The 14,677-nt window shown below is 38.8% G+C and overlaps 1 protein-coding gene across 2 annotated transcripts in view; it reads right to left on the bottom strand.

Annotated features, from left to right (window-relative positions):
- LOC120737530 (E3 ubiquitin-protein ligase Midline-1-like) overlaps positions 1-14,677 on the bottom strand; it is an 86,484-nt gene that overhangs the window by 24,684 nt on the left and 47,123 nt on the right. For both annotated transcript variants that reach the window (XM_040038303.1, XM_040038302.1), the window contains exon 3: positions 2,148-2,243. In XM_040038303.1, coding sequence (XP_039894237.1) covers positions 2,148-2,243 — 96 coding nt within the window. The remainder of the gene's footprint in view (positions 1-2,147; positions 2,244-14,677) is intronic.

The following is a 14,677-nucleotide window of genomic DNA, read 5'->3' on the forward strand; positions in this document are numbered from 1 at the left end:
TTGCATTGAAACTCATTGTACCTTCACGAAATTATAACTGTGCCCCATTTTTGCAAAAGAAAAAAAAACAGCATAGAAGGGTCGAAATGTGGTTTGGCAGTAGATTCTTTGAAAAAGAAAAAAATGTGTCACGATGCCAGCCGAAAAAGAATGCGTGCGTAATTTGGTGTGGGAGCGTTAAATGAAACTGTGGCCACAGCTGAACCACAGCAGATGGTGACTCAGAGGAACCGGGTGTGCAGTCATTTTTTCTTCTTTGTTTTTATTTTTTAATTTTATTTGTTTAAACATGACTCGTTAAGGAAGGTTGCCATTTGCTTGATCTTTCGCCAACATTCAGTGTCTGAGAGAATCTCAGCAGCCATCTTTAGTGAGGCTTTGGGAGAGGCTTAATGTGATGTGAAAAATTCAGAAAGCTCCATCAACAGCACGCCAACCAAAGCTGAGTGACCATCTCTTTTTTTATCTATTTATTTATTTATTTTTAAGCCCTGACATATTCATGCCAAGCACATCAGACAGCTCAGTTTCCTGAGTTCACGTAAGTTGTATTTGCATTTGATGTATTTTTTAGCCCATGATCGTTATTGGTTTTTTGCTTGCAACTTTTTCTAGTCCAGTTCGACCCTGTGCAGCTTGACCTGACGTGCTATCAGTGTACACCTCAGAGGTTATTTAGGGTTATAGATTATGTTGCGAAACTCCACTGCATGTGTCATAATGCACTGGGGAGAAATAGGTCAAGTGGGTTTGTTTGCCCTTTTCATGTTCATCATTTATTCATCAGAAAAGGATCAAAGTTTTTCTTTCTCCTGTTTGAAATTCTTGCCTCGTCACAGTTTCCCCCTGAGCTTAAAGCTCAGAGGAAGCATATCTGTGTGATGGGAAACATGAAAACATGCTCGAAAAAAAAAATGTATACAGCGCTTAAATGTTAATAAATCGTAATCCTCTTTCCTTGCAGCATGCAAAGACCTTGCCACGCATGCAGGCTGTTCTCCGTTATTTTTCTAAACTAAGATGTCACTGCCTTTCAACCACTGCCTGTGGCATCACTTTATTTAAAGCTTCTTAGTGGGCTAGTGGAACATGAACAGGCAGGCTTAGCACAGAATTGCCTTCACTCGAGTTAAATGCATGCAGACATTCGCACAATTGGTTGTTATCCCAAAAATAAACGTGTTAGACTGAAACCTGATGATTTGCACTTGCCTGTTTCTGCACTCAAAGCTTTTGGGAACTTTCAACATTTCAATTTTGAAAACAGTTTTTTTAGTGCATGGAGGTTGAAAGATGTTGCAGATGTTACATATATTTGTATTTTTATATATTTATATGTAACCCTTAAAAGACGCTAAAGACGCTATGTTTGTTTGTGTACGTATATTTTTGTCTGCATCCTATGTAAGATCAGATTTTCGAACGTTCTCTGTTATTATTAAGAATATTTATGTGAAATTAAACAGAGCTCTGCAGTTAATGTAGATGCTAGATACATTTTAGAAGCAGTTTCATTAAAAATATATACTTTAGGAGCGTAATATTCATAATGTATTAATCACTGAAACTTTGAATGTTGTAAAAAAAAAAAATCTAATATGCTGGCCACACTCCCTGAGTCTACGATGACGCCTCCAAAATAACTTTTACGAATAATGAAAAATCTGATTTTCTTGAGTAAACTTTGCTTTACTCGTATTTGTTTTTAATGTAAATAAATCTACACTGTCACTTGTCATTGTTTACATCTTCACTTTTTAAAATGATATTCATTAACAGTCTCACGAATACATAAAGAAAAAAAGGTTTTTGCAGTGGCATTACAAAATACAAAACACAAATAAAACAGCACAACAGTTTGAGTGAGTAATCAAGGAAAAATGACAAATATAAAAAAACTAAAACAAAAAATAAATATTATATTAGGTTTTCAACATGATAGTCATATTCAGTCATTTACTGTAAGTTTTGTTGTCAACTCTTGCTACATGCTAAGCTAAGGGTTAATAAACAATGTTGAGTAACTATACTGTACAGGTTACACAGGAGATGCTACAGTTAAGTCTTAAGTAGTAAAATATTATATTATCCATTCATTTGATAAATTCCAACATACAGCTAACTATAAAGGGCAACGTGGGACTCACCTCTACATGCTGACAAGTTTGAATCAGTTTTCCCATAAGAGACTCCAGCTCGTTGTTCCTCTTGATCAGATTACTCAGGTTGGAATCCAGAGCTTGCTGCAGAAAACAATAACACAAAAGAGACAACGGAGAAACTGAGAGACAAGTAAAAAAAAAAAACAGTCTCTGACGTGAATGTAAAGAAATCAAAGTGGAGAAAGAGCTGTAAATACAAGGAAGATAAAAATGCAAAAAGAACCGCTTTCCCTTTTAGTTTTCTCATGGAAGCCAGAGGGGATGTAAGAATATCAGAACAACAGCAACAACAGAAAAAGTTCTAAAGCAAGTGGAAAAGAGCTGCGTCAGGAAAACACAAGAAATAAAAAAAAAAAACCAGTTTGATTCCTCAGTTCAAGTCCACAAAATAACAGCAAAAAGAAGCAACGATTTTCTATCATCTCTCCTTCTGCGCAAGCGTCCCCAGGAGCTCCGGCGTTATCGACTGTCTTTTTAAACAGGTGCGTTTGGTGACCATGTACCTCTGAGTGCGGGTGATACCCCTCGTCTCTGTACTGCCTCCTCATACTGCCCCGTCCGAGTCCGAGCCTCTGACAGAGAAGCCTACTCTACGAGAGGATGTGACTGGGACAGCCACTTCACTGAGCACCAAGCCATGCGCAAACCCGGCCAAGCGGCAAATTAGGCATCAAAAGCTTTCCCTATGAGAGCATGCAGCAGCGCTCCCGGCTAACGAACCGGCAAACAGGTGACAGCACGTCAGTGCTGTCCCTTAATGCTCCTCCCTGCCCCCCCCCTCCATTCCCCTTCCCCCCCTTTTTTTCCTCCTCTCTCTGTTGCTTTTCATCTGCCTGGGCACAAGCTGTCTCTACTTCTAAGACCATCATATTATTGCCAAACCAAGCGTGCTTAAGCTGCTCTGATGCCACATCTCCTCTTGCCCATTCAAAACTATTTTCCAGATGAATTTCACCCCAGACTTGGTGAACTCTGAGATTTCCATGTCTCCAAAAACAAAAAAGGTGTGCAAGTTCGCTGGAGCAGCAAGGCCGTGACAGGCAGCACACTTGTCCTAACGCACAAGAAGTGAATCTTTTGCTTTCTTTACAGCTGCTACTTACTCGCCTTCACAAGTGAAGCTGCTGTGAAACAACATTTGTATTTGCTCGACCTTTAACCCCCCCCCCCCCCTTTTTTTTTATAGCTGCAGTGTAAACAAAGGCAGTTCTGATGCTACAATAAGGATTAAAAAGGCACTACCAAGAGGGAATATTGTATAAACAACCACGGTAAATAGTGATAGAGATTTGCGTGTGCAAGCATGTGTACACTACTGTACTCGGCTTAAATGGATGGCCTTAATACGGCGATGACACACAAAAACCAAACAAGGCATAAAGGACTCTTTGAACAAAAATATGGCGCTGTCATCATTATCCCTCTAAAAAAATGAGCTCTGAAAGGATGGAGATGAGGACAAGAGAAACAACAATAAGTCAGCAGCTCCCTCAGATGCAGTTGAAATGTGTTTCCACACCCCAGTGTAATGTAGGAAAGGTAAAGTTCATGAAGTACACAAACACGCACACAAGGGAAAAGGAGCAACGAAAATTATGTTAATTTTTCCGTGCCTCTGTTTATGGCTACGTTCCTGTTCATGTTAACATAACCTTTGAGTGTTTGTTTGCTGTTTTATTTGGACTCCACATCGACAGCATCCATGTTGCCAAGTGGCGTTTATCTCTGGGGATTGCTAGCCCTGTCAGGTCACCTGTCAGTCATCCTGCCGGTTTATCCTACCATCTCTCTTTCTCTTTGTCTGCCTGTCCTCTTTTTCTGCTGCCGGACCAAGCAAGATTTTTACCCTGCATCCCTCCAAAAAAACAGAAAAGTCTCTGTGTGAAATTAATCTGCTCTGAATCACCTTGGCTAAGCCTTTTTGATTTGTTGAGTTTTATTATACATAGCGAGCCGCAGGATTTAGATAATCTTAACATGGATGCAAAATGATTAAATAAAAAATGATGGATACTTTCACATTTGACACTGCAGATGTGAAATATACAGTTTATAAAAATGTGGAACACTTACATGTACTAAAAAGATTTTATTGCTTGAATGCTACGGTGATCTTAGACTACCTTTTTCCTTCTCCGTCCTCCTTTACTAAGTGGTTTTTGTCCTGACACAAAGACAAAGACTGACACAAAAATTTAAAACTTAGTTATTAATTCAGAGTGTGTGACTATAGTTTTATTATTATCATGATATTTTACTTGTTTTTATTTTATCACAGATTTATGCTGCATTATAGCATTTCTTTATTTAAAAATGTGCCAGTATTTTGAAGTTTGGAAGTAAAACTTAATAGTAAAACTGAATATTTGAAACAGCTGACCGGGTTAATTTATTTGCAGAAAGGACGCACTAAGAAAGATACAGTTCTTTTCAAAGCCATCAGACAAAAGAGTGATTTTTGTTGTTCGTCCCACTGAAACACAAGTTGCCGGTAAAAACTGAACTGAGGCAGTACCAAAAAATGTGTTGCATATAAAAAATGTCACGTCAAAGTGTTTTTTCTCACTTCCTTGTTTGATATGGCTGTCTAATGGGAGGTAAAATTGTAAAAATGCTACAAAATGCTACAAATACTTGTACACCAATAATGATTTCTTTTAGCTGGTTGTTCATTGCCATCTGCTGCAGAGAACACACTGACTGTGGATCAGACACTGATACTACTCCACTGCAACACCAATGAGCCATGCCCAACAGAGTGAAAACAGATTACCCAGTAAAACTGTAGTTGATTTCCAGTACTTTGTGACATCTCCCATGTTTCTTTCATAGAAAATATCAAGAAATGGATTGTGTATCACCATGCAGCCTAAAAATATCAAGGTATGGACTTCTCAGTCCACTTGGTTTCCACACTTTCAGAAAGCTTGTTAGTTTACTCCCACAACCCACCTAGGATTTATGTAAACATCCAGAGGTCAGTGATAGAGGAGCAGTCTCAACCTGTTCTGTAGAGGCGGTTTGATTCAGGCTTTTGTGTAGAGACTTGAGACTTGGCTCAAACCGAGTAAGTAGGCGAAGAGAATGAAGAGCAGTTCCATCAGAAGACGCATAATTCAAGCCTGTTCTCATTCCCAGGGCCTCAATTAAAGCTGTTTTGGCAAAATCACCGGATTGGGGCTTTTGGAATGAAGGTATATTTGGCCCCTGTGCCCGGATGCACAGGCTCAGGGTGTTAGTAAGATGGGTTTAAGTCATTATTTTTCAAATGTTGTGAAAAAGAATATTTTTTTTTTGCCAAACTATGGTCTTTTCTTTAGTACCCACACCTAAGCAAGAAATTTCCAGTGCCTAAAACTAAACAAGTACTTTTCAGTACCTGAATCTAACCAAGTAGTTGTCAGTCCCTAAACCCGACTAAGTAAATTTCAGTACCCAAACCCAACCAAGAAACATTCAGTACCTAAACCTATCAAAGCGTTTTCAGTATCTAAACCTAACTGTAACTTTCTTATGCCCAAATCTAACCAAATAGTTTTAAATGGATAAACTGAACTAAGTACTTTTCAGTACCTAAGAGTAACCAAAAAACGTTTAGTGCCTAAATGTAGCCAAGAAGTTTCAAGTGCTTCAGCCTAACAGCCATGAGAGTTCAAAACAGTTTTTGTGAGGTTTTTATATTTCAAAGAAAAGCTTATTCACTCAATGGCATCTGTTTTTAATTAGTAAGAAGCTGTTCTGCTGCAGCATGCTCAGAACTTCTCTTAGGTTCTTCTTAAATCGCCCTAAAAGAATCCACTCTTTGAAACCGAGGCAAATTTTTCATCACTTTCATCACCTAACATCTTTGTGACGGCTTCAAAAAAGGTTACATGTCTCTATATAACAAGCATCACACTTGTTATCAGTGTATGCACTGTTCATGTGTTCAAAAATGGCTGTAGATGCGTGCTGTGAATGAAACAAATCACCCTGGAGCAGTGCTGATAAGCTAAGAATGTATGCGAGCGGATCACACATGCTCGCTCACTCACAGATAGCAAATGGTAAGCAACTGAAGTCGAAACTTCAGAGGATCTACGTCTTTTCTAAGATTTACTGTGACATTGAGCAGGATTGTGCTCTGAGGATTCATCTCCATTCTCTTCCTGGTTCATGAGTTAGAGAGATCAGAGAAACCTCAGTCATGCAGATGAGGAGAGAGACTGTGAGGAAAAGATGAGGAAGAACAAAGGCAGACAGTTAAACAGCAAGACAGACATTAAAGAGGAAGCAGGAAGAGGAAACAGGAACTTTAAAAGAGCCCATGCTTGTTTACTGCTCTGCTTTATAGTCTGTCCACCTGTCCCTACACACATCTATAATGTATTTATCTCATATCATCAATGAAGTAGGCGTTGTGTATTGGTTGGTTTCCACTAGTGAGCTAAGTTATAAATTGGGAACAAATTGTTTGTGTTTTTTTATCAATCTGAGAGAAGCACAGATGACTGCTACAGGAAAAGGGCACTGATTATGAAGCAAAGCACAGCAGAGCAAAAAGAAAACAAAGCATGAAAGGAGCATTGTTGTAGAAGAAATTGAAAAAGGATGAGTTGTGTGTGTGAGAGAGAGAAACAAAAAAGCCCAGAGCGAAGAGAACATTGAGTACAGGAAGTAAAAGTTGTCTGCGAGTGCTACACAATGCACTGTAAATTTTCACAGAGTGGCTTTTATTTATTACAGTTAAAGAGAGAATCTCATATCTGTAAATGAGCGCATGGGATACCAAGCATCTTATAATATCCTTGGTTTGAAATGCAGACTCTAGTTTAGGATTTATCCTTTTATCTTCTTAGTAGCTACATCAATACTGCATCTAACAGCAGCAGGCAGATCTTTCGAGGGCAAAATGACTCAAAAGCACTAAACAACAGGAAATGCTAGTAACCAGTTCCGAAGACAAAGAGCTTTAGCAATGACAAAGCCCAATGCACAAACACAGTAGTCTATTTATGCTAACCACAAATAAGCAAAGTATGATAATAATGTCACTATTTCAACTTTACAAGGGCAACAATACAAATTCTAACATCATGCTTTCACCTCAAACATACCAGACTTTGATATGACCAGAACCAGACCAGCGAAATATCCAAAGTGGCCTCATGGACATTTATTGAAACATGTACAAACATATAGTATGGAAGACGAAAACTGATTTTGCACAATTCTAACTTGAAAGCTTGAAAGTCAATATTTGGTGTGACCACCCTTACTCTTCAACACAACCTGAATAGTTCTCCAGACGTCTTCTCTCCAGCCACACTCCTTCAATAATGTCGAGGTCCGGGCTCTGGGGAGATCAAGACTGAAAGAGTGGCTTTTCTATCCAGGTACACTTTTACTACATTGGTGGAGTGTTTGGGATCATTGTCATGCTGGAAAATGAAGCCGTTGCCAATCAGATTCTTCCAGATGGTACTGAATGATGGATCAAAATCTGATGGTACGTTTCCATTTCATATTTCCATGAATTTGGATCCGCATAGTCTGCAACATCACTGGCTGAAATGTATCCCCAAACCATGACAGAGCCTCGACCGTGCTTTACAGATGGCTGTAGACACCTTCGTACCTGACCTGACTTGAGTCAAGAAACAAATTTGGATTAATCACTTCATTTTTAGTCTACTTCCTTACAAAATTTGGTATATCTACAGCCTTTTCTCTTTGTTTCCCTTCTTCATAGACACTTTTCCACCTAGACAATTTTTGACGAACAATAGAACATAAACTGAAGGGCCAGATGCATCTCTCAGGTCCCAAGTCAGGTCTTTGTTGGATTTTTAGTTGATTTCTTAAGAGCATGACATTAAAATACTGTTCATCTGGAACAGATTCTTTCTTTACCCTCTACATGTCCAATCTCTTTGTTTTTTTTAAGGACACACTGCACACAGATATGCCATGTTTGCAGGTAATAGTTTTTTCAGAATCACCTTGTTAGGACAGAAACACTATTTTATGTTTGTCAAACTATGTTGTGACTGTGCTCTGTGTATGTGACTGAATGAATGTTTAGAAAGTAGGACATTGTTGAAATTCTTTTTTGGTAATGCTCCTTACACTTTTTGTCAGGATGTTGTTGATGTTTTTTTTGTGGGTTTTTTTTTTTCTTTTTTTTGGGGGGGGGGGGGTAGCTGAGAAAGATGATTTACCAACTAACTGACTCTTGCTTACTTGCAAACATGATCCTTCCTCAAGAAGTCCAAGAAGATCAGCTGTTGAAGATTTAAGTGACTCTATACTATAATATTGTAGGTGATAAATATGACTGGCATATTAAAGAATAGCCAGTTGCCCCCTAAAAACATTGCCAATGGGTTTACTTTTCATCTTGCTGCATCAGTAAAGTGATGCAGAGTGTCCTCTACACTCTGCATCACTGCTGTGTGGTCAGAGGGAAGAAGCAGTGTTCACTCTCTCTGTTTGAAAGTTTCAAGCTTGTTGAGCTTTTGATCACACCCAGCGGCAGCACCAGTGGAGGGTGTGATGTCAAATTGTACTGACACACTGTATGCTTTTGGCTGTCAGCATATGTATTTTTAATTTAGCTTTTTATTGCTGTTTTATGATCCACTTTAAAGATTGTTTGCCAAAGTCAAGGTTGCATTTAAAAAAAGGAAGAAAAAAGGTCAGGACGATAGGATGGACTGTCAAAGCATGTAAGGGAATAAGTATTTTTTATGATATAAAAGATGAATGAGGTGGCTGGAGGGCATGGAGCTAAATGTCATGCTTATCACCAAGGTTATGGTTCAGAAGCTTTTGTGTCTGCTCATGTTTTAATGTGTTTGTACTTGACAGCCCCACGTATTTTTTAACACTAAAGGGCAGCTGATTAACCAAAGTGGATTACAACAAAACAGAACCAACCTGTGATTTGAAATTACACACACAAAGAGCAGCTGCCATCTTTTATCCTCAAGGTTCTTTCTCCTCAGACCCAGAGCCAAGGACTTTAAAAGCTATTCCCAGCTGCCTCCTCTGTGACGGGGGTAATTTTATCTCCGAAAAAGGATGGGTGTTCCCACAATAACCTCCATGGCTCTTATCAGACACACACCACCACCACTGCCACTGGAAAAAAAGGAAACTATTCCAATCATCTGATATTCTCCCCCGCACCCCCTGTGGAGTGGGGATATCTCAAACTCCAGCAGATCAGGGCAAAAAGTGATATGAATGAAATGTTCCAGAAAATATGACCAAAACAGTTCCAAGTTGTCAGACTTTATAATGAAAGAAAAAAAAAGTGAAAAATCATATCTAAAGAAAATCGGGTGACCTGTAACAGATTGAGCATTTTGGCTTTAAGCTATTGGAACTACCTGACAAAGTGAGGCTACGTGCTGGACCTCCTCGTTTAAGAAGTCTCCCCAAAGTTTTCTGTCTTTATAAATTAAATATCAAATGCGTTTTTCAGCATTAATATTGCATTGCACTTTACTTGGCAATTATGTTAGACCTCAATTTACTTCCTACCCTGTTTCTATTTACCACGCAACCTGCCTTTTTAAAGCACAACACATTCACTGTATACTGTACAATGCTCATAAAATCTGAGGACAGTCTGTGTCTAAATGTACTTGTGTTGCATAATCATAGCTCAGCATTGCTTTTATTTATTTATGACTATATGCTGTCTGGTTTTAATGCATTGTTTCACAAAATACTGCCATGCACAGATTAGAGAAAAAGAAATAGCTTACAGAAATGAATTAAAGTTAAGTGACGTGACATGTGTGGTGCCTTGAATCAGAACTTATCCTGAGGCAGAGATATATTTTAAGCCTCACTCTTACTGAAGACAGCAAAACAAGCCAGTGGTCTGAAAAATAAAGTGTGGCTTTTAATGTGATTAGCAATAATCCGTCTTTAACTTGAAGGATAATGTATAATATTCAGCTCAATGGGCTTTTTTTTATCCTGGACTTAAAGTCGTGTTTATGAATGATCAGAAATGCTGTTGTGTTAATGTTCTTTTCTTCTTTTTTGAAGAAAAAAACCTGGAATTTTCACCTCAGTATCAAACAGTCAATTTATCAGTTTGTAAAGTGATTGCAAATTTGATGTTCTCACCATCTAGGCACGCAAAAATGCAATTTCTTCATAACAGCTCAAAAGAGATGACTGAAATTAGTTCTTTCATTTTTTTTAATTGCATGCCCTTCACCATTTCATTGAGACAAAGTGCAAAGACAGTTCATTTCAACTTGCTACCAAAACAAAAAAAGCTAATACCATGAAGCTGCATTATACTGGCACACCCCACTAAATATAAAAGAGTGAGTAGATGTAGCCAAAAGTACATGGCATCAGCTCAGTGGTGGCTTATAACATTATGTTTAGCTAATAATAGTAGCTTGCTAACACAGAGCAAATGTTAGCTATATGACAGCTAACACAAAACATGGTAAAATAATCAATTCAAATCAATTTTATTTCTACAGCACCAAATCATAAAAACAGGCACCTCAAGGCGCTTTATATTGTAAGGCAGACCCTACAATAATACATACAGAGAAAAACCCAACAGTCATATGACCCCCTATGAGCAAGCACTTTGGTGACAGTGAGAAAGAAAAACTCCCTTTTAACAGAAAGAAACCTCTGGCAGAACCAGGCTCAGGGAGGGGCGGGGCCATCTGCTGCGAGCATTTGGGGAGAGAGAAGGAAGACAAGATAGAAGACATGCTGTGGAAGAGAGACAGAGATTAATAACAAGGATGATTTCATGCAAAGAGGTCTATTAACACATGATGAGTGAGAAAGGTGACTGAAAAGGAAATACTCAATACATCATGGGAATTCCCCAGCAGTCTAGGTCTATTGCAGCATAACTAAGGGAGGATTCAGGGTCACCTGGTCCAGCCCTAACTATATGCTTTAGCAAAAAGGAAAGTTTTAAGCCTAATCTTAAAAGTAGAGATAGTGTCTGTCTCCTGAATCCAAACTGGAAGCTGGTTCCACAGAAGAAGGGCCTGAAAACTGAAGGCTTTATCTTTAAATACCCTGTCAAAGCTGCATATAATAGTTAAGATATAAACAGATAAGAAATAAGGATTTTTTTAAAGTCAAACATCAACTATATTCTACTGGAGTATAGCCTGGTGGAAGGCTATACCCCAGTATACGGAAGGAAGCCTGATGGTTTTTCCTGCCTCCTCCAGGCTCCAGTCCACATGCCTATATGTCCTTGGGCAAGACACCACAATTTGCTCTCCGGTGTATTCATATGTGTGTATGTTAGATGGAAAGCACTTAGGTGGAGGAAAAAAGTGCTTGTATGACTGGGTTTGAGTGAGTGAATGAGGCTTTTGGTACAAGCACTTGTTGTGCAAGCTTGAGTAGAAAAGTGCTAAATAAAAACCAGCCCATTGACCATATTGAATATGTTAAAGAAAGCTATGTTATTAAACACTGAAAATAGTGAACATAGTCACTGAGTCACTGAAATACTTGGAAATTATTCCAAATAATAATTGTTGAAATCATTTCAACTATGTGATTTTTAAAATGAACTTTCAAAGTTATGTTGCAAAGCACATGGTTAACTTGAAATACTATATGTAACTCAAAATTTCATGTCATTTTCTCTGAAATGTGATTTTCAATGTTAAAAATGTAAGATACCACCAAATTACCTGAAATTATGACTTATAGATGGCAAAAATGTTTTGTTTTGTTTTGTTTTTGCTTAGATAGAAATGTCCTTCCTACTGGCCTCCCAATTCATTTAAAAAGCTGCCACTAGAATACTGCCTACACACCAAGAAGAGAGAACACATTAAACCAATTTGTTCTAGCTTCTTGTGTAATACAGCACTGAACTTCAGGACCTGGATTGCTGAATAAAGAAACAAAAAGCAGACACATCTCTCAGACCTGCAAGGACTGGTTCAAACCAAATCCAACAAACTGACTTTAAACCAGTGCACAGTTGTGATTCAGCTGCATTTGGGGCCTAGAGCTGCCCCAACTCGAGCTATGTTTAAAGCCAAGCTAATGACTTTTTTTCTACTGCTTTTACTTAATATGGACCTTGTACTTATTTAATAAATTCAAATTTAATCTTACCTGCTCATTCATTCAACTGGTTCATATTTTATTATGTTATTTTCTTTGTCTTTTACTTTTTCCCCCGTCTTTGGCTTTTAAAGTGTTCTGTTTTAAATTTGCATTTTAATATTCTTATGAAGTTTTCCTTTCTTTTAAATATTTCAGTAGATTATGGAGAGCCCGCTGAAATGCCTGTGTGTATAAACTGTGTGTGTCCATGTGTGTGTAGACGTTAGTGCCTTCGTGTGTATGTTTCCTTTTGTGTAAGTGTGCGAGAAAAATCGAGCGAGCGCGCTCACAAGTTAATGAAGCAGTCACATATGCTTTGTTTTCCCATCTGTTGTCAGTGTCCTCACAAGGTACTCTGAGTGATGTCAAACAGCAGGAGGACTATATATTTCAACAAGAACTTCATTTAACCAACGAGCCCTGTCAGAAGTAAATGTCAAGACGTTTGGGGGGGAAATGACTGAATAACAAAGTTGGAACATGTGACAGAAATCCCTCATTTGGTTTTAGACGTGTATCCTCTCGCATAACTGTTAAGAAGCGCTTGAAACTTGGGAATGCACATGAGCTGCAGTAGTATTGCTCACGCGGATTCAAAGTATGACATGGTTTGCTTGGCCTAAACAATTTGTCTTGCACACTTTCTTGGCTTACACAGGCAGTATTTAAAAACCTCTGCGCAAGTAGGAGACACGAGTGCCATCCAGTTGTTTTGTTTTGGTTTTTTTTGGGGGGGGTTGTGTTTTTGTTTTGTGGTATAGGCGATAATTAGTTTGTATAATAACTGCAGGGTGTGCTGACCTGTGCTATTTCTCTCTGGTTGAATGGCGGGAGAGCGGGGAGAAAGAAAATCACGATAATTAGATGATGCACTGACCTGTAGCCTCCCTGCTAATTTTTCTTCTCTGCCTAAATTTGCTGAAACAGGCAACATGAGGCAGTAGAGGCACCCACATTAAATCTAATGACAAAGAACATCAAGCCCATCACTGGAGGCAAAGCTGGTTCTAAAACAAAACAATGATAAACAGAAAGGCAGGAGGGAATGTTTGTAGGCTTATTTATTGGGTGCACACATATGTAATCATAATCACTGATTTTATTTAGGTTCAATTTCTCTGATTATATCACTGCTCTTTCTCCAAGGACATATTACCAACTACTAACACATATTTCAAAGCCCTTGTAAAAGAAGAACCACGCTCAGTCTTGACATTTTATTTAAGGGTGCTTAGCAAGGCTGAATAAACACTATCTGTCATGGTCCTGGGTCTTTTGACCCAGCGTTTTAAGTTTGAGTTTATTTTGTTCATTAGGTTATCTAAGTTCATTTGGTTATTAGACTCCTTGTGTTTTCTTCCCCTGTATTTAAGCTTCCCCTCATCCTTCATGTTTCATGCTGCATGTCTTATGTTATCAAGTTTGTATTATCATGCCTAAGTGTTTCTAGTTCTTATTATTTCCCCTTCGTGTTTCCAACCATGTTAAATCTCCCCTGCTCTTCCTGAGTTTCATGTCTGTCTTACGCTGTCAAGTTCTGGTTGTCGTTTCTAAGTCTGCATGTTTCCTGTTTTATTTTGAAAAGGGGTCTTGTGTTCTGTGCTCATGTGGTTAGTTTTACTCTTGCCTGTGCATCATTATGTTTATCCTAGTCAGCTGTTTCCTCATGTGTCTCCACTTCCCCTAATCACCTCCTGTGTATTTAAGTCCTCTGTTTTCAGTGTGTGATTGTCAGGTCGTCTGTTGTCCACGCCATGTTTCCGATGCCATGCCATGCTTCCAAGTTTCTTGTCTAGGTTTTTCTTATTGTTTGTTTAGATTCCCCAGTTTAGGTTTGTGTTAATTTTGCTTCAGTTTGCCTTGCCCTTTGTTTGTACCTCTTCTACCAGCCTTATTAAACGGCTCACCTTTTGTTAACATTCAAGTTTTGTTCCCTGATCCTTGGAGTCTGCATTTTGGGTCCTTTTTCAATTCATACAGTCTGCCCTCGCCAGACTGTGACACTGTGTGTGTGTGTGTGTGTGTGTGTGTGTGTGTGTGTGTGTGTGTAGTACATGGCCAAAAAATGTCCCCTGGTTAAATGACACTTTGGAAAAGTTACATGTATTTCCCTGCCTGCTGCTTTGGTGCGGTGGTGGGGAATCTTTATTCTCCCTGTTGCACGTATGCTTGTGTGGACTTATCAGCAGAAAAGCTCAAACGTTGTTTTTATTCAAATCATCAGGTTTGACCTAAGTGAATGTGCTTGTGCTGGACATTAGAGGTGACACAGCTGCAACCTAGATGCATAAATGGGTATACTTAGGATGCACCAGTGGGGATCATGATGATTGGAGTCGATACCAAGAGGAACACAGAAATAGCACAAAAAAGTCAGTTCCTCCAGCTGCTGCTTGAGGCTG

The sequence above is a fragment of the Simochromis diagramma genome, unplaced genomic scaffold, assembly GCF_900408965.1.
Source record: "Simochromis diagramma unplaced genomic scaffold, fSimDia1.1 OVJJ01000413.1, whole genome shotgun sequence".
Taxonomy (NCBI): domain Eukaryota; kingdom Metazoa; phylum Chordata; class Actinopteri; order Cichliformes; family Cichlidae; genus Simochromis; species Simochromis diagramma.